Source organism: Nycticebus coucang, chromosome 2 (assembly GCF_027406575.1).
Source record: "Nycticebus coucang isolate mNycCou1 chromosome 2, mNycCou1.pri, whole genome shotgun sequence".
Taxonomy (NCBI): domain Eukaryota; kingdom Metazoa; phylum Chordata; class Mammalia; order Primates; family Lorisidae; genus Nycticebus; species Nycticebus coucang.
This window is the reverse complement of record NC_069781.1, coordinates 243,831-270,712: the sequence shown is the minus strand read 5'-3', so window position 1 is coordinate 270,712 and position 26,882 is coordinate 243,831. Positions and strand designations below refer to the sequence as shown.

The window sequence follows — 26,882 nt, the reverse complement described above, 5'->3', positions numbered from 1 at the left end:
TTTTATTTATTTTTTCAAAACCCAACTCCTTGTTTCATTAATTTTCTGAATGATTCTTTTGTTTTCAATTTCATTGATCTCTGATTTGATTTTGGATATTTCTTTTCTTCTACTGAGTTTAGGCTTAGATTGTTCTTCTTTTTCCAATTACATAAGATCTCTTGTGAGATTGTTGATGTGCTCTCTTTCTGTTTTTCGAATGTCGGCATCTAAAGCGATGAATTTTCCTCTCAAAACTGCTTTTGCAGTATCCCACAGGTTTTGGTAGCTTGTGTTTTCATTGTTGTTATGCTCAAGGAAGTTAATGATTTCCTGTTTTATTTCTTCCTGCACCCATCTGTTATTCAACAGAAGATTGTTTAATTTCCATGCCTTTGGGTGGGGTCGAGCGTTTTTGTTAGAGTTGAGTTCCACCTTTAGTGCCTTATAGTCTGAGAAGATACAAGGTAAAATTTCAATTCTTTTGATTCTGTTGATACTTGTTTTGTGTCCCAGGATATGATCAATTTTGGAGAATGTTCCATGGGGTGATGAGAAGAATGTATATTCTTTGTCTTTGGGGTGGAGTGTTCTATATGCGTCTATCAAGCATAGTTGTTCTAGGGTCTCATTTAAATCTCTTATATCTTTGTTTAATTTCTGTTTAGAGGATCTGTCCAGCTCTGTAAGAGGTGTGTTAAAGTCCCCTGTTATGATGGTATTATCAGATATCATATTGCTCAGACTGAGTAAGGTCTGCTTCAAGAATCTGGGAGCATTTAAATTGGGTGCATAAATATTTAGAATTGAAATGTCTTCTTGTTGTAGTTTTCCCTTGACCAATATAAAGTGACCATCTGGGGGGGAGGGGGGAGGAAAAAAAAATAAAAAGTGACCATCTTTGTCTTTTTTGACTTTAGTTGCTTTAAATCCACATGTATCTGAAAATAAGATTGCAACTCCTCTTTTCTTCTGAATTCCATTTGCCTGAAAAATTGTCTTCCAACCCTTGACTCGGAGCTTTAATTTGTCTTTTGAAGCCAGGTGTGTTTCTTGCAGGCAGCAAATGGATGGCTTGTGTTTTTTAATCCAGTCAGCCAATCTATGTCTCTTCAGTGGGGAATTCAAGCCATTAACATTTATTGAGATAATTGATAAGTGTGGTAATATTCTATTCGTCTTATTTGGTGAGAGTCCATTGCTTAGTTTTATCTTTTGCATCAGTGTGGAGGTTAGGTTCTGTCCTTTGATTTCTGAGTCCTTACTTTGGCTGCTGATCCATTGTGGTGGTCAGTGTGCAGAACAGGTTGAAGTATTTCCTGTAGAGCCAGTCTTGTTGTGGCGAATTTCCTCAATGTTTGTATATCCGTAAATGATTTGATTTCTCCGTCAATTTTAAAGCTTAGCTTAGCAGGGTACAGAATTCTGGGCTGAAAATTGTTCTGTTTAAGTAGATTAAAGGTAGATGACCATTGTCTTCTTGCTTGGAAAGTTTCATTAGAGAAGTCTACGGTCACTCTGATGGATTTGCCCCTGTAGGTCAACTGGCGCTTACTCCTGACAGCTTGCAGAATCTTTTCTTTTGTCTTGACTTTGGACAGGTTCATCACAATGTGTCTTGGAGAAGCTCAGTTAGAGTTGAGGCGACCTGGGGTCCGATATCCTTCTGAAAGCAGTGTGTGAGAATCTTTGGTGATATTTGGGAAATTTTCTTTTATAATATTCTCTAGTATGGCTTCCATTCCTCTGGGGCATTCTTCTTCCCCTTCTGGAATTCCTATAACTCGTATGTTGGAACGCTTCATAAAGTCCCATAATTCTGACAGTGAACGTTCTGCTTTCTCTCTCTTCTTTTCTGCCTCTTTTACTATCTGAGTTATCTCAAAAACTTTGTCTTCCACCTCTGAAATTCTTTCTTCTGCATGGTCTAACCTGTTGCTGATACTTTCCATTGCATCTTTAAGTTCCCTGATTGACTGTTTCATTTCCTTCAGCTCTGCTATATCCTTTTTATATTCTTCATATCGTTCATCTCTGATTTGATTCTGTTTTTGGATTTCCTTTTGGTTATTTTCCACTTTATTAGCAGTTTCCTTCACTGTTTCCATCATTTCTTTCATTGTTTTCAACATGTGTATTCTAAATTCCCTTTCTGTCATTCCTAACATTTCTGTATAGGTGGAATCCTCTGCAGTAGCTACCTCATGGTCCCTTGGCGGGGTTGTTCTGGACTGGTTCTTCATGTTGCCTGGAGTTTTCTGCTGATTCTTCCTCATGAGTGATTTCTTTTATCTGTTTCCTTGCCCTAATTTTCCTTTCACTTCCTCTTGCTCTTTAAGTTCTTGTGCCTGTGGAAGTTGTGGGCGGGTTTAGACGGATTGAACACACGCGACCACTTGCTGGTTTTCCACTGTTTTAGTCCTCCTCTTGGGGTCCAGAAGTCTCTCGCTGACTCCCTGTATCCTCATAGGAGTGATGCTAGGCAGTTCCCACCAGCCAGAGATGCCTGGAGTCCTATCTCCCCAGACTCACGGTGCCCAGATGCAAGGAAGCTGTTACTTGGCTGCCATCTTGCTCCGCCTCCTAAAATAATATCTTTTTAAAAATTCATTATCAGTATTTAATTAAAGCATAGTGACATATATTGAGATTTACTCTTGTCACTTCTTGGAGAAATGTTTATATAATACTACATTATAAATGGATTATAAACAATGAAAACATATTCTCATATATTATAATGTATGAGTTTTACTTATTAAAATATATTAAGAATAATTTTAATAAAGCAAGGCCATATCTTATTATATGACTGCCAATAATTTCTAAATCTATTACTGTATCAAGGTAAATTTCAAGTTGCATAATATAAATATGCTTATTTTTCTGCTTATGTGAGTTCTGATTCTTTTTTTTTATTGTTTGGGATTCATTGAGGATACAAAGAATTATGTTACACTGATTGAATTTGTTAGATAAAGTCCCTCTTATAATTGTATCCTGCCCCCCAAGAGATGTGCCATATACTATGACCCCATCCCCCTCCTCCTCCCCTCTCCTCACTCCCTCATTCCCCTACCCCTCCTTATATTAGATCATCTCCTGCCTTCATGAAGGCAGAATTGAGTACATTGGATTCTTGCTTCTCTCTTCTTATGATGCTTTACTAAGAAGAATGTATTCATCTCAGTCCAGGTTAATATAAAAGATATAAAATCTCAATCTTTTTTAATGGCTGAATAATATTCCATGGTATACATATACCACAGCTTGTTGATTCATTCCTGGGTTGGTGGGCATTTAGGCTGCCTCTACAATTTGGTGATTATAAATTGAACTGCGATAAACAGTCTAGTACAAATGTCCTTATGATAAAATGATTTTTTTCTTCTGGGTAGATGTCTAGTAATGGGATTGCAGGATCAAATGGAAGATCTAATTTGAGTTCTTTGAGGATTCTCCATAAATCTTTCCAAAAAGGCTGTATAAGTCCGTAGTCCCACCAGCAGTGTAAAAGTGTTCCCTTCTCTCCACATCCACACCAGTATCTGCAGCTTTGAAAGTTTGTGTTGTGGGCCATTCTCACTGGGATTATGTGATATCTCAGGGTAATTTTGATTTTCTTTTCTCTGATGATTAGGGGCAATGAGCATATTTTCATATGTTTTTTAGCCATTTGTCTGTCTTCTTTAGAGAAGGTTCTATTCATGTCTCTTGCCAGTGTCAGTGATATATGGGATTGTTTGGTCTTTTTTTGTTGATTAATTTGAGTTCTCCATAGATCCTAGTTCTCAAGCTTTTGTCCGATTCATAATATGCAAATATCTTTTCCCATTCTGAAGGTTGTCTATGTGCTTTGGTTGTGTCTCCTAACTGTACAGAAGCTTTTCAGTTTAATTAAGTCCCTTGTGTTTATTTTTGTTGTTGCAATTGCCATGGAAGTCTTTGCTGACATCTTCAATTGTTTTCTTCACACTTTCTTTGAGGATTTTTATTGTCTCATGCCTTAGATTTAAATCTTTTATCCATTTTGTATCAATTTTTGTAAGTGGTGAAAGGTGGGAGTTAAGTTTCAGTCTTTTACATGTGGTTATCCAGTTCTCCCAACACCTTTTATTAAATAGGGATTCTTTTCCCCAGCATATGTCCTTATTTGGCTTATCAAAGATCAAGTGGCTGTAAGATGTTAGTTTCATCTAATTTTTTTTTTTTTGAGACAGAGTGTCACTATATCACCCTGGGTAGAGTGCTGTGGCATCACAGCTCACAGCAACCTCCAACTCTAGAGCTTAAATAATTCTCTTGCCTCAGCCTCTCAAGTAGCTGGGACTACAGATGCCTGCCACAACACCTAGCTATTTTTTTGTTGCAGTTGTTTAGTTGGCCCGGGCTGGGTTCGAACCTGCTGCCCTCAGTGTATGTGGCTGGCACCATAACCACTGTGCTACAGGCACCAAGCCACATCATCTCATGGTATTCTGTTCTGTTCTAAATGTCCATGTGTCTATTTTTGTGCTAATACCATGCTATTTTGATCACTATGGCCTTGTACTATAACCTAAAGTCTGGTAGGGTGATACCCTGGCTTTGTTTTTATTACTAAGAATTGCCTTGTCTATATGAGGTTTTCTCTGGTTCCATACAAAACAAAGAATTATTTTTTTCTAAATCTTGAAAGTATGGTGATGAGATTTTAATGGGAATTGCATTGAATCTGTAGATTGCTTTGGGAAGTTTAGACATTTTGACAATGTTGATTCTTCCCAACCATGAGCATGGTATGTTCTTCCATTTGTTAATATCTTCTGCTATTTCTTTCCATAGGGTTTTGTAATTTTCTATATAAAGGTCCTTCACCTCTTTTGTTAGGTATATTCCTAGGTATTTTACTTTTTTGGAAGCTACTGAGAAGGGAATTGTGTCCTTGATTAGCTTCTTATCTTGACTGTTATTGGCATATACAAAGGCTACTGATTTGTGGACATTGATTTTATTTCCTAAGATATTGCCATGTCTCAAACATTTTGATCACTTCCAAGAGTCTTGTGGTTGAGTCTTTGGGGTTCTCTAAGTATAAGATCATATCATCAGCAAAGAGTGAGAGTTTGACATTCTCTGCCCCCATTTGGATGACCTTTATTTCCTTCTCTTGTCTGATTGTATTGGCTAGAACTTCTAGCACTTTGTTGAATAGTTGGGGCAATAGAGGACAACCTTGTCTGGTTCCAGTTCTAAGTGGAAAAGTTTTCAGTTTTACTCCATTCAGTATAATATTAGCTGTGGGTTTGTTATAGATGGCTTCAATCAATTTAAGAAATGTGCCACCTATGCCTGTATTCTTAAGTGATCTAATTAGAAAAGTATGCTAAATTTTTAGCCGGGCGTTGTGGTGGGCACCTGTAGTCCCAGCTACTTGGGAGGCTGAGGCAAAAGAATCGCCTAAACCCAAGAGCTGGAAGTTGTTGTGAGCTGTGATGTCACAGCACTCTATGGAGAATGACAAAGTGAGACCCTGTCTCTAAAAAAAAAAAAAAAAGAAAGAAAGAAAAGTATGCTAAATTTTATCAAATGCTTTTTCTCCATCTCCCTTATAAAAGGGTCACATGGTCTTTGTTTTTGCTTCTGTTGATATGGTGAGTTATGTTTATGGACTTTGGTATGTTAAACCAGCCTTGTATCCTTGGGATGAAACCTACTTGATTGTGATGAATGATTTTTATTTAATGTGTAGCTGTAATCTCTTGACTAGGATTTTATTAAGAATTTTTGCATCTATAGTCATTAGTGAAATTGGTCTGTAGTTCTCTTTTTTAGTTGGGTCCTTTCTTAGTTTTGGAATCTGGGTGATATTCCTTCCTTCTCAATGTTTTAGAATAGGTTCTGCAGTATAGGTACAAGCTAATTGTTAAAGATTTGATAGAATTCTGGTATGAAGACCATCTAGACCAGGGCATTTTTTTATTAGGAAATTTTTTATGGTTTCTTTGATCTCAGTTCTTGAAATTGGTCTGCTCAAGAGATCTATTTCTTCTTGGTTAAGTCTAGGGAGAGGATGTGATTCCAGGTATTGTTTAATTTCCTCCACATTGTCAAATTTCTGGGCGTAGAGTTTCTTGTAGTACTCAGAGATGATCTCTTGTATCTCTGTGGCATCTGTTGTTATTTCTCCTTTGTTGTTTCTGATGGAGGTTATTAGAGATTTTACATTTGTGCTTCTAGTTAATCTGGCCGAAGGTTTATTAATTTTATTTATTTTTCGAAAAACCAACTTTTTGTTTCATTAATTTTCTGAGTGATTAATCTCTGATTTAATTTTGGTTATTTATTTTCTTCTGTTGGGTTTGGGATCAGATTGTTCTTCTTTATCCAATTCCATAAGATGGTTCATAAGTTTGTTGATGGTCTCTCTGTTTTTTAATGTAGGCGTCTAGTGGAATAAATTTCCCTCTTAAGATTGCTTTTGCTGTATCCCACAGGTTTTGGTAACTTGTATCTTCATTGTTGTTATGTTTGAGGAATTTAACAATTTCCTCTTTTATCTCTTCCTGAACCCAATTGTCACTCAGCATAAGGTTATTTATTTGGCTTTTTTTTTGAGACAGAGCCTCAAGCTGTCACCCTGGGTAGAGTGCTGTTGCATCACAGCTCACAACAACCTCCAACTCCTGGGCTCAAGTGATTCTCCTGCCTCTGCCTCCCCAGTAGCTGGGACTACAGCTGCCACAATGCCCAGCTATTTTTTGGTTGCAGCTGTCATTGTTGTTTGGTGGGCCTGGGCTGCATTTGAACCTGCCAGCTCAGGTGTATGTGGCTGGTGCCTTATCTGCTTGAGCCAGAGGCACTGAGCCGGCTTTTTTTTTGAGACAGTCTCAGGCTGTCCCACTGGGTAGAGTGCTGTGGCATCGTAGCTCGCAGCAACCTCCAACTCTTGGCTTCAAGTGATCCTCTTGCCTCAGTTTTCTATTTTAGTAGAGATGGGGTCTCACTCTTGCTCAGGCTGGTCTTGAACCCGTGAGCTCAAGCAGTCTGCCCACCTTGGCCTCCCACAGTGCTAGGATTACAGGTGTGAGCCCCCACACCTGGCCTACAGCATAAGGTTGTTTAATTTCCATGCCTTTGTGTGGGGATAAATGTTTTTGCTAGAGTTGAGTTTCACTTTTACTGCTTTGTGGTCTGAGAAGATACATGGTATAATTTATATTACTTTAATTTTTCTGAGGTTTGATTTGTATCCTAGGATGTGATCTCTTTTGGAGTATGTGCCATGGGCTGATGAGAAAAATGTATATGCTTTAGGTTTGGGATGGTGTGTTCTGTATGTGTCTCTTAAGCCCATTTGCTCTAGGGCAGTGGTTCTCAACCTTCCTAATGCCACAGCCCTTTAATACAGTTCCTGTGGGTTGTGACCCACAGGTTGAGAACTGCTGCTCTAGGATCTCATTAAGTCCTTTGTATCTTTGTTTAGTTTCTGTTTAGAGGATCTACCTAGTTCTGTCAGAGGGGTGTTAAAGTCTTTGGCTATTATGGTGGTATGGGATATCATATTATTCAGACCCATCAAGGTCTGTTTCATAAATCTGGGAGCATTTAAGTTGGGTGCACAAATATTTAAAAATTGAAATGTTTTCTTATTGTATTGTTCCCTTGACCAGTGCAAAGTGTCCATTTTTGTCTTTCTTATTTTTAGTCTTTCTTATTTAATCTGCTTATATATGAAACTAAGATCGCAACCTCTCCTTTCTTCTGGTTACCATTTGCTTGGAATATTGTTTTCCATCCCCTAACCCTGAGTCTTGATTTGGCCTTCAAGTCTAGGTGTGCTTCCTGGGGGCAACATATAGATGACTTATGGTTTTGTTTTGTTTTTGCTGATCAGCCAGCCTGTGCCTCTTCAGTGGGGAATTCAATCCATTGACATTTATTGATGAGAAAATTGATATGTGTGGTGAAGTTCAATTCATCTTATTTTATGAAAGTCTGTTGTGTAGTTTTATGCTTTGTGCCACTGTGGAAGCTAAGTTTTGACCTTTAGTTTCTGGGTGTTTACTTTGCTGGTGGCCCATTGTGATGGTCAGTGTTGAGAGTAGGTCTAAACATTTCCTGTAGAGCTGGTCTTGTGACAAATTTCCACTTTGGTTGTATATCTGCAAAACATTCGATTTCTCCATCAATTTTGAAGCTTAGTTTAGCAGGATACAGAATTTTGGGCTAAAAATAGTTTTGTTTAAGAATATTGAAGGTGGATGACCATTCTCTTCTGGCTTAGAAAGTTTCATTTGAAAATCTGATGTCATTCTAATGGCTCTGCCTCTGTAGGTCAGCTGGTGCTTACTCCTGGCTGGTTGCAGAATTTTTTCTTTCATCTTGGCTTTGGACGGGTTCATTACAATGTGTCTTGGAGAGGCTCTGTTTGAGTTGAGATGACCCAGGGTTCTATATCCATTTGAAAGGAGTGTTTCAGGATCTTTAGTAAAACTTGAGAAGTTTTCATGTATGATAGTCTAGAGTAGGGCTTCTATTCCTTTGGGACAATCTTCTTCCCCTTCAGGGATCTCTATTATTTATGTTTGAATGCTTCATGAAGTCTTGTAGCTCTTTAAGCAACTGTTCTGCTTTCTCTCTCTTCTTTTCTGCCTCTTTGACTACCTGTGTGAACTTGAAAACTTTATCTTCTAGATCTGAAGTTCTTTCTTCTCCATGGTCTAACCTATTTTTGATACTTTCCTCTGCATCTGTACGTTCCCTGATTGTCTCCTTCATTTCCTTTAGCTCCACCATATCCTTTTTATATTCTACATATCTGTTGTCTGACTTTTGGTTCCATCATTCCATTTTCTTTCTTTTTTTTGTTTTTTTGTAGAGACAGAGTCTCACTTTATGGCCCTTGGTAGAGTGCCATGGCATCACACAGCTCACGGCAACCTCCAATTCCTGGGCTTAAGCGATTCTCTTGCCTCAGCCTCCCGAGTAGCTGGGACTATAGGCGCCCGCCACAACGCCCAGCTATTTTTTGGTTGCAGTTCAGCTGAGGCCGGGTTTGAACCCGCCCCCCTCGTTATATGGGGCCGGCGCCTTACCGACTGAACCACAGGCGCTGCCCGTCATTCCATTTTCTCTTCCATTCCTTTTATTATCTTTATCTGCCACATTTAAATTTTTTTTTGTCAAATTCATTAATTCCTTATTGGTGGAGTCTTCTGCATTAGCTGTGTCATGGTCCCTTGGGGGGAGTTGCTCTGTTTTGGTTTTGCATGTTGCCCAAATTTTTCTGTTGGTTCCTCCTCATGTGTTCTTTCTTCTTGTTTACCTCCTTGTTCTCCTTTTTCCTTCTTGCTTCAAATTACCTTTTCTCAGAGCTTAGGTCTTGAAGTGGCCTCTTAGTATAAGGCCAAAAGGAAGAGAAGGGCAAAGTGCAAGCAAGGAAAATAAAGAAAGAAGAAAAAAGAAGGAAAGAGAAAAAGAAAAAAGGGAAGGTGGATGAAAGAAAACAATTGAACAGGACAAAATAAGGACAGGAAGAGAGAATGAGAGAAATGGTATTGTTTGGCATGGTGTCAAGGCCACACCTATAATTTAAGGATTTTGAGGGGCTGGGTGGGTTCCTCAAGATCAGGAGCTTCTTACCGGCCTGAGCAAAGTGAAACTCTTCCTCTGCCAAAAAATAGGAAGAGAAAGAAAAGAGCAAAAACAAAATACAAGAAGGAAAAAATAAATAAAAATGAAAAAGAAATAGAAAACTTCTACAGTGTGGACTTGCCAGTCCTGTCTTCCCAGGGCCATAGGTAGAAGGGCTCCTTAGACCATCATCTCTTGGCCTCCTTGAGCCAGACCACTGCTATGACCTCCTCACCAGACCATACTCATGCCACTGCAGAGCTCAGTGAGAAAAGAAAAGATGAAAAAGAAAAGGAAAAAATAATAAAATAAGACTAGATTAAAGAAAATTTAAAAATACAGCTGTATTGAACAAAGGAGAGAGAGGGGAAAGGAAAAAGGAAAGAAAGAACAAAGACCAAAAAAAGGAAGTGATAGCTGTTGCATAAGCGATTTATGTGGGAAAGATGAGGAAAGTAGAAGAGTCTCTATTAAAAGAGAAAATGGAGAGGAGTGAAATAGAATAAATGAGGCTAAAATACTGTGACCAAAAATACAGGAGTCCTTGTTCCTGATGAAAGTAAAAATGGACATTAAGAATAGAACCAATCAAACAAATTAGCAAAAACACAACACAACAAAACAAAACAAAGCTCAAATTGCCAAAAACAGCAGCAACCTCAGCAAGATAAAAGAGGAAAAACAATTTTTTTTCTTTTTTTTAGAGACAGAATCTAACTTTATCACCCTTGGTAGAGTGCTGTGGCATCACTGCTCACGGCAACCTCCAGCTCTTGGGCTTAGGCAATTCTCTTGCCTCAACCTCCTGAGTAGCTGGGACCACAGGTGCCCGCCACAATGCCCGGCTATTTTTTGTTACATTTTGGCTGGGACTGGGTTTAAAAGCACCACCCTCAGTATATGGGGCCGGCACCCTACTCACTGAGCCATGCGCCGTCCAGGAAAACCAATTTTTAAAGTAAAAGAAAAAACTAAAAAAAATTTATATACATATGAAAATTATATATATAATACATATAAATTATATATATGAAATATATATTTATATATAATTTATGTATATATACATAATTTATATATATTATATTTATATAGATATAGTAGAAGGGACGAACTTTAATGGGAATATATATGTTGGAATATGTCACTGGGACACCAGGTGGCGCTGTGTTTTTTTTAGGAGACAGAGAACACAGTCAGCAGCCTCTATGGTCCTTACTGCTAACTTACTTGCCGGTAGTGATCACCTGATTGTTTCCTCAGCATTCAGACCCTGCTGGGTTGGGATCTTAAAGCTCTCCAGAATCAGCAGGGCATGGTGGCTCATACCTGTAATCCTAGCAGTCTGGGAGATGGAGGTGGGTGGTTTGCCTGAGCTCATAAGTTTGAGGCCAGCCTGAGCCAGAGCCAGAGCAAGACCTCGCCTCTAAAAAAAAATAGCCAGGCATTGTGGCAGGTGCCTGTAGTCCCAGCTATTTGGGAGGCTGAGGCAAGAGAATCGCTTAAACCCAAGAGTTTGAGGTTGCTGTGAGTTATGATGCCATGGCACTCTACCATGGGCAACCAAGTGAGACTCTGTCTCAGTAACAACAAAAAAGCTCTCCAGAATCCCTTGGGGGGCAGGTCTCACAGGGCACTGTGATACCAGTTCCCATGGGGTGCGGGAGTCCCTCAGCCTGTCCCAAGAGTGGAGTTGTGATCTCAGCAGGCAGAATTAAGACTGCCGTGCTTTAGGCCCCTGCTAAGACCTCACGACCTTCCCACAGTGGCAGCCCCCTGGCCACTGAGACTTTCCCAGTGTGGCTGCCTTGCCAGCCATCAAACCTATAGCAAGTCCACTCCAACTGGTATTCAAATCTGGTTGCTATATAAGTGTTTGAGTCTGTCCACTCTTCCAAGCTTTCCACTTAAGGAGCAGCTTTCCCCCAAACCTAAAAACTCCGGAAAGGCTTCCTCCTGCCCCAGTCATCCATGAGGTGGGAGGTGGGGGTGGCGGCTGATCCTGCCAGCTTGCAATCACTTGCCTAATTTATCAGATTTCCACCACTCTGGATCACACACTGTATCCAACTCACCACCACCTTGCTGTGCTCCCTGAGCTATGACTCTAGGTAAGGTCCCTGCACCAGGCATGGCTGGGTTCTCTCTTTTTCCCATACTGGGAGAGCTCAGCTAAACAATCCTAGTGGTCCTCCATCTTAACTCTTCCCACCCCCCACCCCCCAAATGTATCTAGAATCATATCTTTTTTTTTTTTTTTTGAGACAGAGTCTCAGTTACCCTTGGTAGAGTGCTGTGGCATCATAGCTCACAGCAACCTCAAACTCTTGGGCTCAAGTGATTCTCTTGCCTCAGCCTCCCCAGTATCTGGGACTATGGGCACCTGCCACAAGGACCGGCTATTTTGTTGTTGCTATCCAGTTGTCGTTGTTTAGCTGGCCTGGGCTGGGTTCGAACCTGCCAGGCTCAGTGTATGTGGCCAGCGTCCTACCCACTGAGATATGGGTGCTGCCCTAGAATCATGTCTTTTTGAAATTGTATTTTTAAATCACAAATGAGAACTATTTTTGTATATTTATCTGGTATTCCATAACCTTGCTGAACTCTCTAATTAGTTCTAATAGTTTGTGTGTATATGATTTGGGGTTGTCTATGTAGAAATAACATTGGTGAATAGAATATTTGTTAACTCCTTTTCTTTCTTTCTCCCTTCCTTCCTCCCTCCCTCCCTCCCTCTCTCCCTTCCTTCCTCTCTCTCTTTCTTTTCTTTCCTTCTTTCTTTCTCTCTTTCCTTTCTCTCTCTCTCCCTTCACCCGTTCTGCTTTCTCGCTTTCTTTCTTTCTCTCTCTCTTTTCTTTTTTTTATTTTGAAAGAGTCTCACTCTGTTACCCTGAATAGAGTACTGTGGTATTATAGCTCACAGCAACCTCAAACTCCTAGGCTTAAGCCATCTTCATGCTTCAGCTTCATAGGTGGCTGGAACTACAGGTATCTGCCACAATGCCTTGCTAATTTTTGCTGTTTTAATAGAGATGTGGTCTTCTCCTTGCTCAGGTTGGTCTTGACTCCTGAACTCAAGCAATCTGCCTGCCTTGGCATCCCAGAGTGCTAGGATTATGGGAGTGAGCCACTGCACCTGGCCTCATTATTTCTTTATCTTATTGCCTTGGCTAGGATCTTTATATGATATAATTGGTTCATGTGGATTTACAGAAAAATGGTCTAAATGGTTTTTATTAGGTATCATTTGCCAGTTTAAGGAACTTTGGGTTTTATGCATATTAGATATAATTTATCAGTTTAATGAATTTTTCTTCTATTCCTCATTCTTCTGATCACGAATGATGTTGACATTTTATCAAAAATATTTATACCTTTTTATTATCTGTTTTAATGTGGTGGATTACATTAATAGTTATTCTAACTATCCTTATATTTCTGTGACAACCCAACTGGCTTAGTATATTCTTAAAATATGTGCACTTGAATTTGATTTGCCCTAATATCTTATTTGAGATTCATATTCACAACTGAGATGTGTATAACATTTTCTTTTTCTAGATTTTTGGTTTTTTTTTTTTTTTTTTGAGACAGAGTCTCACTATGTCACCCTCGGTAGCGTGCCATGGTGTCACTGCTCAGAGCAACCTCAAACTCTTGAGCTTAAGTGATTCTCATGCCTCAGCCTTCTAAGTAGCTGGGACTACAGGCACCCACCACAACGCCCAGCTATTTTTTGTTGCAGTTGTCATTGTTGTTTAGCTGGCTCGGGCCAGGTTCAAACCCACCAGCCTCAGTGTATGTGGCTGGCACTGTAACCACTGTGCTATGGGAGCTGAGCCTCTAGTTTTGTTTTTAAGATTATACTAGTATTGTAAAATGTGTTGGGGAGATTTTTTTTTTTAATTCCTTGAAACAATCTGTATAACCTAGGACTTAGGGGTTATCTGCTCTTTGAATGTTTGTAGAACTCATTTATAAAGTTGTCTAGCTCTGATATTTTGGCAGGGAAACCTGAGCCTAATTTTACTGTTTTTAGTGGTTTTGGTAGGCAGAATTATAAGATGGCCCATAAGAGACTCATCCCTTTCTATGAATCCTTATAGTCATCTTCTCTCTAGGGTGAAAAGAATTTCTGAATAAGGTAGGATTTCACTCCAGTGATTAGTTTATTAATCAGTTCACCAAGTTATTCATAGAAGATTATTTGAATCGTACTGACTTTATCAGGTGAACCCTTTCAAGAGACTGGGCCCCTCTAGGAGTCAGAGAGCTTAGACGTATGAGAGGGACTATCAAGGAGACCAGGTGGTAAGGACCTAAGAGTGGCTTTAGGAGCTAAGTGAAGTCCATAGCTGACATCAGAGACATCCATACTGCAAGGACAAGAATTCTGTAGGCAACCTGGGGGGGGCTGTGGAAAGAAACCCTTTCCCTACTTTAGCCTCTAGATAAGGGTGCATCTGGTTATTTGATTTCAGCCTTCTGAGTCCCTAAGCAAAGGACCTAGCCATGGTTGCCCTGTTTTTGATTTACTGAACTGTGAGCTAATAAATGGGTACTACTTTAACTCATTGAATTTGTGGTAAGTTTTATAGCAAGAAAACATGACAGTTCATGGTTTATTCATGTTTTCTACTTCTTCTGTTACATTTTGTAATTTATGTTTATTTCATCATAAATTCTTTTGTGATTCTAAAAATTTCTTTGTGGTTAGGTTTCCTATATGTGGGTATATTTGTGTACGTGCATACACATACAGGTAGATACAGGTGGATGTATAAACACACACGGACGTGTATGTATGTACTAAGTATATTTGTATATATTATGTGGGTACTCTTAATTATTCTTGCCAGGAGCTTGTTCGTTTATTAAATTTTCAAACGTCTGGCCTTCTCTTGTTTTTCTATTTTCTATTTTAAGCCTATCTACTTCTTTCTTTATTTTCATTTTTCTACTTTCTCTACATTTATATATATGTATGTATGTATATGTATGTGTGTGTGTGTGTGTGTGTTTATTATGGTTTCTAATTTAATTGGAGAAGTATAATAGGATAGGTTACTAATTTTTGTAATTTCCTGAGGCTTCTTTTGTGATGTAGGATATGGTCGATTTTAAAGATATTCCTGTGTACTCTAAAAATGTATATTATTAGTCAGGAGCAGATTTAGATAGATGGATGAGAAATAAGGATTAGATTTTCTCATGTATCATGGCATTTTGGTTTAAATAGGAGGGTTTCTTGTTGCTCTTCTTTTCTTTTTCCTTGAGAGATTTATCTTATTTTTGACCTCAGCTCTGTCTCAAATTTTGTCTCTCACTGCCGTGTATTTTGAGCAGGTAGACACAAAGCCTTCTTCACCTAGAATCCAGGATATACTTTTTTTTTTTGAGACAGAGTCTCACTATGTTGCCCTTGGTAGAGTGCTGTGGTGTTACAGCTCACAGCAACCTCAAACTCTTGGGCTTAAGTGATTCTTTTGCCTCGGCCTCCCAAGTAGCTGGGACTACAGGCACCCACCACAACACCCGGCTATTTTTTTTGTTGCAGTTGTCATTGTTTAGCAGTCCTGGGCTGGGCTTGAACCCTCCAGCTCTGGTGTATTTGGCTGGCACCCTACTTACTGAGCTACAGGCGCCAAGCCTGATATGATTTTTTTGATGTCCAAATGGAAATGTTTAAAAAGCAGTTAGATATATGATCCTGGAGCTCCAAGTCTGGGTTAAAGATATAAATTTGGCAGTAATAGGCATATGGCAGGCGGTGTTCAAAGCTATTGGGTAGGTCCTATATTGATTGAGCCCTGGGGCATCCACATTTTGAGTTTGGTAGAAGGAAAGGCTGGCAAAAGACACTGAGAAGTGTCCCTAGGGAGTTGGAGAAAAACAGGAGAGGGTTGACGGAAGGTAGAAGACAGCCTTTAAGGAATGTGACTTGACCATTAGAATTGGCAAGAGGAAGGCTTGACAGCATTTCAATGGACAGGTGAGGATAAAAGCCTGGTTGGAAAAAGCTAAAGAGAGGCCAAAGGGTAAGGAAGTGGAGAGACAAGATTGACATTTTCAATGTGTTTGGATGTGAAGGAGCAGAGAGAAATGCTCTATGGAATCTTTTGTTTTTAAGATGACATCTGGGTGTGTTTTTATGGAAGAGAGAGTGTGTTTTTATGGACATCTGGGTGTGTGATGGAAGAGGTCACAGCAGCTTTTCTGAATCCTCTGAATCCTCTATCCCACCTTTCCAGCGCCTCCTTCCTTTCCTCCTGAGATAAGTGAAAAAGTGTGGCGTATAGGACTGGTTCAGGAGTCCCTTGGGCTCCATCTCACTCCCACCCCAATTATCACCACCCCTCTGGAGGCAACTTGGAGTGCAGCTGGGGCTGGCTTAGGGACATGACTTAGGGTTGGACTGGGCTGGAGGGCTTTGTTGGGGCACTTGCTTAGGGGACTTAGTTGGAGGACACATTCCTTGCCAGGCCAGGGGCCAAAGGTCCACTCAGAGATGGTGCTTTGAACTGGAAGGATGGTTGTGCAGGTAAGTCATTGTCAACATCCCTATGAGGGCTTCTGGACTCAGTTCCTCTCTCCTTTTACTTAGCAAGCCCCACCCACTATGCTAGCCCATGGTTAGGCATTGGGGGGACAAGGCATGAAGGTTTCACTGCTCCTGGGAGAAAGGATACTAGTGGTGGGAGTGTGTTCTCTTCCAGACTCAATGTGGAAACTTTTACTTCCCTTCTCCTTGTTCCTGCCAGGATTCTTGCCACAGCTGGAACTGACTTTGACCTGAGAACTCTGCGGGCTGTGCGTGTGCTAAGGCCTCTGAAGCTGGTGTCTGGGATTCCAAGTGAGTCTAGCTAAGATAGGGCCACGACTATCTGGAATGCCAAGATCCTTCCCTGCCCTCAGTATGGCCACAGCCACAGTTCAGCCCTGAGTTAGTCTCCTTTGGCTTTGGTGACTAGGTACTTGCCACCTTTGATCCTGGGAACCAGGTGAAGGGATAGGGGGAGTGGAAGTCCTTCCATGCCAGGAAAGCCAGGGGTGACCTGGTTATTTTGCCCTAACTTGAGTTCCCTAGGTGGAAGCTTGGTTCCTCCTCATATCTTCTGTTGTATTTTCATCTCTTTGCTTTTCTTTTCCCCCCTGGGGCTAAAGAATGGATGAGAGATTGACCTGAGAAAGTATTCAAAGGCTACAAAGGCTGCCTGTCTCTTGGCTCAGGCTCAGTAGGGCCACTGGGAACTGAGACCAGCTATAGGATATGCTTCTGAATTGGGCTGTTCATGGGCAGGAGGATGGCCAGGGTGGCCCTGAGAGCCAGTGGCCAACCTGGATCTCTTCCTGTTCCTCAGTCCAGGGGACGTTCCTGTTTTTCCCGTCCAGTGGATGTTTGCTTCTAGGTCCTATGGAGACCAATGGAAAGAACACTGACTGGCGTCCTGTTCTGTCCTGAGACCTTGTTGGCCTGGAGCCAAGAGCTGGTGCGGGGCTGGAGAAGGAGCAGTCAGGGGTTACAGCTTTCTCAGCTCAGTATCTCTGGCCTGGACCTGCTCATGTTCTGTGGCCAGTGACAAAATACTCCCGGGGGGCAGGTCCTCCTGCTTCACTTTCCCCCAGGGAGTTGGGTCTATTAGGAGCTCCCTATACTTCCCACCCAGGATCCCTTGCTCTTGGCTCCCAGGATTCTCTCATTTTCCTCCCATTATCCCCTGCTCTTAGCTCCCAGCATTCTCTGCTCTTCCTTCCCAAGATTCCCTCCTTCCTGCCATCCTCTGCTCTTAGCTCCCAGCATTCTCTGCTCTTTCTTCCCAGCATTCTCTCATTTCTCCCCATGGTCCCTTGCTCTTAGCTCTCAGCATTCTCTGCTCTTCCTTCCCAGGATTCCCTATCCTTCCCTCTCAGGACTCTCTGTCTTGTCCCTACCCCCATCCCCCATAGATCCACAAGTCTCACCACCCCACCCCACATTCCCCCTGGACTCACGCTCTGACAGGCTCGCATCCCCCTCCCCTTGTTTTGTGATACCGCTCAGCATACCTGCCCCTCAGCTCTGCCTGCCCTGCCCCTGCTCTGAGGCTGCCAGCTCTGGCATTTGGCCTCAGTCAGCACCTGGCCAGGACTCTCAGCTTTGCCCTCCTCAGGTTCCTGTGGCTCTGCCCGCACCCCTCATCCCCCATCTCCCCTCTCCCTGCTGCATCTGCTTTGCTCCTGACCTGCCCTCCTCTGCCTGCTCTGGCCCAGGTTTGCAGGTGGTGCTCAAGTCCATCATGAAGGCCATGGTTCCACTCCTGCAGATCGGGCTGCTTCTCTTCTTCGCCATCCTCATGTTTGCCATCATTGGCCTCGAGTTCTACATGGGCAAATTCCATAAGGCCTGTTTCCCCAACAGCACAGGTGAGGCCTAGCAGCATCCCTTGGGCTCAGAGGAGGACCACAGACTTATTCTTCAGGAGACGGGCACAGTTCTAGGTGCTAGCAGGGCCTTGCAGGGGCCAGACTGATGAAGGGGAGCTTACATTCCAGTGTGGAACATGTACAGTGACCTGAGGAACACACACATAAATATAATAATTATAGATTGTAGTAACTTTTAGGAAAGAAACATAAAAGGTATTTGGAATAGAATAATTTGGGGCCTGCTTTATGGAGGGTGGCCAAGGGAGCCTTCTCTGCTAAGGTGACAGTTGCACAGCTACTGAATGTGGTGAGAGGGAGAGTGTGTGGCTGCCTGGCCAGAGAGCTTCCGTTACAAGAAATAATAAATGCAAAAGCCCCAGGTGATGGACAGCAAGAACAGAGGACTCATGTGGGCTTTGAGGCATGGTAAGAGCTCCGAGTCTCGTTCTGAGAGAGATGGGAAGATAGCAAAGGGTTTTGACCATTCTGGCTCCATGGGGAAGCACAGGCAGAAATAGGGTTGGGTGGGAGAATATCTTAATTTGGGAGAGATGATGATGGCCACAGCCAGGGTATTGGGTAGGTGATTATAATGGCTCAAATTCTGGGCTTGTTTTGTAGGCAAAGCCAATACAATTTTTTAAGATTATATATGAAGTACAAGAGAAAGAGAACAGTCAAGTTTGGCACTAAAATTTGTGACTTGAATTATGAACATATTAAAGGAGAAAATCCATGTGATCATCACTTAGATGATTACAGAAAAAGCTTTTACTAAATTTAAATCATTTACAATTTTTAAAAAGTTCTCTTTAAGTTATTATTTTTTATTTTTTAGCAAACATCATCTGATAAGATAAAAAAATCTTTTATCAAACTAGAAATAAAATAATTTTCTTACATTCCCTAAAACCTCTGCAAACAACATTCCTCATTGAAAGTCTTAAGAGCTTTCTTTTGCACATTAAGAATGAAACCAGGCACCAGCCACATACACCAGAGCTGGCGGGTTTGAATTCAGCCTGGGCCAGCCAGGCAACAATGACAAATACAACCAAAAAAAAGCCGGGCGTTGTGGCGGGTGCCTATAGTCCCAGCTACTTGGGAGGCTGAGGCAACAGAATTGCTTAAGCCAAGAGTTGGAGGTTGCTGTGAGCTGTGATGCCATGGCACTCTTCCAAGGGTGACAGCTTGAGGCTCTGTCTCAAAAAAAAAAAAAAAAAAAAGAATGAAACCAGAAAAATAAATAGATAAATGAAAGAATGAAACCAGGGCACACATGGTCACTTCCAGTCCACACAGCCAGTGGCATGAGACAAGGAAAAGAGGAAAAATCCTACCAAGTTCTAGAAAAGAGGGAAGGAACTGTTCTTATTCTTAGTCATCTTTACAAGCACTTGTCAAGGTCTTTGGAGGGAGAGGGATAATCCCATGTGGTCAGTTTTGCCTTCTAAACCTGGGAGCATTTACTTTCCATCCTAGCAGTTCCTCAGAATTTCTCCTGTGTTTTCATGTGTTGTAATACATTTTTTAAAAAATATTTTTTCACAATGAATCCCCAACAATAAAAAAAAGAAAAGAATAAAAAAAAAATATTTTTTCAACCCTTTCAATGGGATTTTGGGAACAAGGGGGCAAATGTGCTGCTTGCCATCTTGTTCCAGAGATTAGCAATGGTTTTCTGGTGTTTCTTTAACATCTCTTTGTATGGTCACTGGCTGCCTACTAAGTTGCAGGTCAGTAGCAGGATTTTCAGTCTATAGGGGTGCAGGGAGGTCCAGGGCAGGAAGTCTCCAGCCATCCTCCAGGCACATGTTGTGTTGGTTCTAGGTCATCCTGCCTTATGAGCCCTGGATGGCACAGTGGCTAAGTCTGTCTTGGTACAGGCCACAAGCCCTGCTGTCTCCAGAGTGACAGTCGGATTTGCATGTCAGGGAGAATCCTGTTAACAGTTTGGCTGTGAGGGAGAGGAGGGGTCAAAGTGGTAGTGGTAGAAAGAATGAGAGGCCAGGAGTTTGTTGTTTCTGCTTTTAAGATGCATAGGTCCGAGAATGTGTAAATGATGATGGGCAGGTTCCACCACAGAAGGACAGGCTAACAGTTAGTTCCTGAGGGCTTGGCTCCTGAGCTCAAGTGGAGACAGAAATAGGAGGAGAGCCGGGTTGTCCATGGAGGTCTCTGTTGGTGCCTGGTTCCTGCCCAGCTGCAGTGAGTGCTCCAGAGTCTGGGAATCCCAGTGGGGGTGAGAGTTTGGTGTTTTTGAACTCAGGGTCTGCTTCGTTCTCCTCCTCACAGATGCAGACCCCGTGGGTGACTTCCCCTGTGGCAAGGAGGCCCCAGCCCGGCTTTGTGAGGGCGACACGGAGTGCCGGGAGTACTGGCCAGGACCCAACTTTGGCATCACCAATTTTGACAACATCTTGTTTGCCGTCTTGACAGTGTTCCAATGCATCACCATGGAGGGCTGGACCGACATCCTCTACAATGTGAGTTGCATCTTGGCCCTGGGTCCAGGGTGGACCCAGGAGCTCCTGAGTTTGTACCTCTGGGGCCCCACTTGGGGTGACACTTCTGACGGACAGCGTCTGCCCTGCCCTGAGCTCCTTCCTCCACCTGAGTATGGGACACAGCCTTCTCCTCCAGATACCACCCTGGTCAGTCTCAGCTCACACTGTGGCCATAGTTTCTCCTTGACTCTCCATAGTAATCTCCCTAGGAAAGCAAAAGTGAGTGCTGAGTAATGGGGTCAGGAGGAAAACTCCAGAGCAGATGCTCCTGTTGGTGATGGTGAGGAAGGCAATGGCACTGATAACTAATGCTCACTGCACACACTTCCTGCATGGGGCATTTCATTCCTGTCCACTCATTTGTTCTTCTCAAGGGGCCAGGGTACAGGTGATGACACTGAGTCATGGGGAAGGTAATTAGTTTGCCCAGGGCCTGGCAGCTCTGTTAACCACCAGCTCTGCTGCCCCGCTAGGTTCTTTGAGATGGGGTGAGGGCCAGCGGACCTGCAGGACAGCTGGTTGCCACCAGCTGCCCAGTGCAGAGGCTGGGAGCAGAGTAGGAGTTCAGAGCCGCATTGAGCTGGCTCAGGACACTCCCTGGGTATACAGATTCTTGTGGTGGGAACCTGTGTCTCCCAATCTGTGTTCTTCATGACTGTCTACTTGGTGTTGTCTGCTCTTTGGTCTCTTCGCTCTCTTTTGGGCACCTGCCTGTTTTAGCCTTTCAGGGCAGTCTGGGTTTGGTGGATGCATTGAATGTTGCATGTAAATTGCCTTGGGGGTGTCTGCTGGCCCATTGCACCTCCATCTCCCGCAACCACGGCTTTTCTACCATCACCTCCAAGCAGGCTTCTGTTGTCTTTTTGTGTGAAGACTTCCCCCACCCCCATGGTGAGCTGTGTGGTGTGTGTGTGTGTGTGTGTGTGTGTGTGTGTGTGAGAGAGAGAGAGAGATAGTATCTACATTAGCATATTGGGGGCTCTGGGAGGTAGAGAAGGAAGGTGTATGTGAACCGGGAGCCTCTGAGTTTCAAGTGACCAGTGGACATGTTCTGCCCAGGGACTGTCAGGGAGGGGCCAGGAGCACATGGTGCTGTCATTTGTATGCTGAGGATGAGGGTTGGGCACCTGGGCCTGGTGCCTCCCTGCATAGCCTCTGGCAGCTGTGCCCATAAGTGCTGGAGGCATGATGGTGGGCAGGGCTCAGGGGGATGCTGGGACTCTGTTCTGTGTCTTCCCCATGAGTTCCTGGGGCTGCAGGCTGGTCCTGGGATGGGCATTCAGCAGGTGCTTGGTAAATGCTTGCAGAGCAGGCAGATGGCAGATGAGGAGTTAAGGAGATGCTGGCCAGGTTTGTTGAACCAGATTCTGCCTAAAGTGGGCATCACGTCTGATGCCAGGCTTCTTTGATTGAGGGACAAAGGACAGGGACTTGGCGAGGAGGAGCTTGGCTGCTCTCTCCCTGTAGCCAATCAAGGAAGAATTTTCACAAAGGCAGACCCTAAAAATAGCTGAGTTGGCCACATCCCTGCCAGTACTACCCGAGTAAAGGGCTATGTGACCAGGTCTCTGCAACCCTCAGTGCCCAATGGGGCTGAGCCAGTGGCTGCAGGTGACTCAGATCCCCTATCTGGGTCTGTGTCCCCAGTGGAGGTGGCAGGTGGGAGGTGCTGGCTGTGAGGAGCCGCAAAGGTTTCCTTCTGCACACATTTCAGTAGGACCCACCTGCTGCTGGGCATGGCATCTGGCACGGTGGGGCCAGGACAGTGATAAGCACTGTGGGGAAAACATGGGGCTAGAAGAGAGGAGTGGCATGCAGAAGGGTGCAAGGAGAGCCAGGCCTTGCCCGGGCCAGGGTGAGGCCTTGAGGGCTTGATGTGAGGCTGGTGCCAGCAGCGCCTCAGCACAGGTGACTGAGCAGTGCCAGGATCCTCCTGAGGGTATTGGGCTGGTTGTCACAGATGAAACAGGAGTTTTGAAGAAGACTCCTGGGAGATAGCCAGCCTCCAATTTCAGCCCTGGGGAGTTCTTTCAGCCCCTCCATATATGCCCCCTCCATTCCACGGGCTCCTCGAGCCCAGACACTGGCCTGGGTGGGAGCTGGATGGCAAACTCACGCTGGTGGCCACAAGTGGACGCGAGTATCTTGTGGACCAGCTATGGCCAGGTGAAAGTGGGCAGACAGGACCCAGTGGAACACTGAGAAGAGGTCCGTTTAGAGGGGATGCTGGGCAAGGGTGGCAGAGGGTGGGGAGTACAGGGCTATGCAGCAGGGTAGATGCTTGCCTGTGCTTGGATGAGAGTGTGGAGTCAGGGGCTTGAGGACACACAGTTCCTCATGGGCGATGGATCAGCAGCAAATGCCCGTCAGGCCGATAGAGAGGAGATTGTCTCAGGACTGCGCCATGTGGGGGAAGTGTCTGTCCCCACCTCTCCTTTCTGGCAGCACCAGAGGTCAGGGCTAAGGCCCAGCAAAGGAGGGCCTGGGAGGCACAGAAGGGCAGCTGAGGCGAGCAGGTGCCAATTGAGAGAAGCCTGCCAGACAGTGGTTACCAGCGGGACTGAGCATTTTTAGTTACTGAATTGAGGCTGTGATTATAGAATTTTTGCCCAGGATTTATTAGAAAAGTCATTGGGCTTGTTCAGATTTTCATCCAAGATCATGGGAAGGATTTCTCCACTGGCCATGTTCAAAGGGATGGTGTGGGGTAAATGTTGGTTTGTGATTTTACACGTGTAGTTTTGCTGATGTTCATTGTACTGATTACATGAAGATCTGAGGAAAGAGTGTTCAGAAATGCAGGTGCCAGTGGGGTGCTGTGGCTCACACCTTTAGTCCCAACACTTGGAGGCTGAGGTGGGAGGATTGTTTGCAGGAGTTCAAGACATAGAGAGACTCTAGCACTACCAAAAATAAAATTAAAAAATTAGCCAGGTGTGGTGGCGTTTGTAGTCTCAGATGCCTGGGAGGCTGAGGTAGGAGGATCCTTGAACCAGGAGTTGGAGGCTGCAGTGAGCTGTGATCACACTGCTGAACTCTAACCTGGGTGACACAGCAAGACTCTGTCTCAAAAAGAAAAGGAGATATAAGTGCAAAGGCTTATTATTATTTTTTTAAGGTTTTTGAAAATCATTTATTTTATTTTGCTGTGCTCAATAACAATGCCAACATTTGTCACATGACTAATTGCTTTCATAATGGCTTTCTGAGTTTGATGAGCAGTCTGAGTTAGGCCTTGTGTTACCAGCTGATGTTCTTGTGTTCCATAAATGAATAGCTTTCTTAGAGCCAAAATTATTGCTATCTGGAGAATTCAACTGAATGATCAAGACATCTGTCATACTTGCAGCCTTGATTTTAGCGCGCATATGTGACTTGGTCCATTTCATCTGACTAAAGCCACGTTCTGCTTCAGCTGAACTTGCAGGAAGTGTCAGCACTGGGTCAACTAGTGTCAGGATGTTCGGATACTTGTGTAAGTAGATGGAATTTACAAAATCCCAGGTCATTTTTCGAATGTTCTGATATCTGATGTAAATCTCTAATTTTAACGTGCTCCATTCGGTGTCCACCTCATCAAGTTTTTACACTGGCAGCTTCTAATACTGGTCCGTAATGTACAATCAGGATAGATACCTCTTTTATTCCAAATTCTTGATTTATCTTCGTGGGCCACAGCTTGAAGCTTCCAATCATGGTGGCCCTCCCCTCATCTTGGCTGGCATCTGTGAAACAGCCTTGCAGCGTCTTGATGTGTCAGAACCATGTTTCTCATGGCAGAAATATTTTCCTTTCCTCTGGGGCAGTTATCATGAAAGTATGTGACTGAATCCACCCTGTATTCTTTTGGCCCTTGTTTGATACATTTGGAGCATTTTCAGTGTTGACTCTATGGTGAAAAATATGTTGGCAATGGGGGAATTGACATGGGTTAGAATGCTAAGGACATGAATGACATCCACCAAAAAAAGGAGCAAGTTTAACAATGCTGGCTTGAAGAAGGGACTCTAGAAGGTCTTTGGCTTTCTGTTGACTGCTTTCACGCTTGCCTTCACATGCTGAATGCAGGTGCTGGACAATTGCAGGATATCCCTAGAGAAAGTTCTGGAGGGCTGCCTGTAATCCATGAAGCCACCTCTTGCCTCTTATTTGAGAAGCCATAACAGGTCGAAGGTAAAGGCCTTTGAAAACTGTTATCAGAGAACTCTTTTTTTTATTTTTTAATTTTTACATATACATGTGTTTATTAAGTTTCCATTTTTTTGCCTTCACAAAATTAAAAAGGCTTAAATTTTAATAGCAATGTTTAAAATAAGGACTAGAAACAAAAACCTTGTAAAGAATGAACAAACATAAATACATTCAGAAAAGGAATCAGACAATTGCTACATCGAAATATTAAGCAATAATAATAATGCAAAGAAAGTAACATGCACATTATCAAATAAGAGTATATCTATTATAGAATGCTTTGACTCTGAGGCAAAGGCTTATTTTGATCGTAACACTAACAGGCCTTGCTCATAGATTGGATATCCAGTGTGAGAAAAAAGAATCAAAGATGATGGGACTTGAACCTTTGGAGAAGGTGGTGCCATTTTACTGAGAAGGGAGAACTGGGACAGATGTTCGTTTAGTTTATTTCAGTCGGGGGTAGAGGTGGGACCACAAGGTTGTCTTGGTCTGTTTGTTTCAGGTAACTATTTTTAGATGTTGAGTACACAAGTGGGCATTTGAGGGGCAGATGAGAGGGGACAGTAGGGCTGAGGATACACCTCTGAAATCACTGACTCAGGGACAATGTTTAAAAGTATGAGGAGGGTGGGATCACCTGGGAAGTGAGTGTGGATAGGGAGAGAATGCCAAAGGCTGAGCCCTGGGAAAGTTCCAGCATTCAACGGTCCAGTAGGAAAGAAGGAGCCAGCGAAAGAGACAGAGGCAGAGCTTTCGGGGGTGGGAGCGTGACATCATCCTGCGGGGCCATGGAAGCAGGTCAAGGGGTTTTGCCAAAATGGCAGCGAGGCCACATGTGTGAGATCAGGGAAGAGAAGAGAAGCTGTGACTCTTCATTTGGTAAGAGGGAGGGTGTTGGTGAGTAGAGGCGCAGAGGCCGTGGGGAGTGTGAGCTACAGGGAGGCAGATAAGGCCGTGAAGATGAGATCTGACTCCCTAGGAGAAACTGCAGTGAGATGGGAGAGTCAAGGAACTGGCTTTATTAAATTAAATTAAAAAAAAATTTTTTTTGCAGTTTTTGCCTGGGGCTGGGTTTGAACCACCACCTCCAGTATATGGGGTCAGCGCTCTACTCCTTTGAGCCACAGACATTGTCTAATTATTAAATTAAATTTTTATTTGAGGTAATTATAGATCTACATGCAGTTATAAGAAATAGTATAGAAATATGCCATGTATCCTTTGCCCTATTGCATTCAGTGGTGACAACTTGCGGACCTGTTGTCAACACAGCCACCGTGCAAGCATCCCCTCACGGCAAGGTGCCCTGTGTCGCCCTTTTGTGGTCACACCCTTGCCCTCCTACACTCACTCCTCCTAGTCCCTGGGAATCACTCATCTGTCTGCCATATCTACAGTTTTGTCATTTCAAGAGTGCTATGTGGGTGGCGCCTGTGGCTCAGTCGGTAAGGCGCCGGCCCCATATACCAAGTCAAACCCGGCCCGGCTGAACTGCAAACCAAAAAATAGCTGGGTGGTGGGCGCCTGTAGTCCCAGCTACTCGGGAGGCTGAGGCAAGAGAATCGCTTCAGCCCAGGAGTTGGAGGTTGCTGTGAGTTGTGTGATGCCACGGCACTCTACTGAGGGCGATAAAGTGAGACTCTGTCTCTACAAAAAAAAAAAAAAAAAAAGAGTGCTATGTGGATGAAACCGTGTCACGTGTAACCATTGGTACTGGCTGTTTTCACTCAAGCATCACTCACAGACAGATCCTCTGACGGGTGTGTGTCAGCGCCTTGTTGCGCTCCACTGCAGAGTAGTCTGTGTGGTTCAGGTGTAGCACGGTTTGCTTAAACTTCGCCTAATGAAGGACATCTAGGTTGTTTCCATTTGGGGGTTATTATGTATGAATAGAATTGCTGTATAGTCTTGTGTGCAGATTTTTACCCAAACTTTTTTTCACTTCTCTGGGATAAATGCCTAATAGTGTAAATTTCTGGCTTGTATACTATTTGCATGTTTAGGGTTTTTTTCTTTTTTTGTGTGTGGTTTTTGGCCGGGGCTGGGTTTGAACCCGCCACCTCCAGCATATGGGGCTGGCGTCCTACTCCTTTGAGCCACAGGCGCTGCCCTGCATGTTTAGTTTTAAAACTAGCACTCTTTTGCAGTCCTACGTGCAAGGTATGGGATAATGTAATTTTC

The 26,882-nt window shown here is 43.3% G+C and overlaps 1 protein-coding gene across 11 annotated transcripts in view; it reads left to right on the top strand.

Moving 5' to 3' along the window:
* CACNA1B (calcium voltage-gated channel subunit alpha1 B) overlaps window positions 1-26,882 on the top strand; it is a 222,958-nt gene that overhangs the window by 39,135 nt on the left and 156,941 nt on the right. For all 11 annotated transcript variants that reach the window (XR_008373385.1, XM_053556953.1, XM_053556940.1 and 8 more), the window contains exons 4-6: window positions 16,356-16,447; window positions 17,845-17,997; window positions 20,296-20,486. Coding sequence is in view for 10 of the 11 variants with exons in the window: in XM_053556953.1 (XP_053412928.1) it covers window positions 16,356-16,447; window positions 17,845-17,997; window positions 20,296-20,486 (436 nt within the window). In the remaining variant the exon portion in view is untranslated. The remainder of the gene's footprint in view (window positions 1-16,355; window positions 16,448-17,844; window positions 17,998-20,295; window positions 20,487-26,882) is intronic.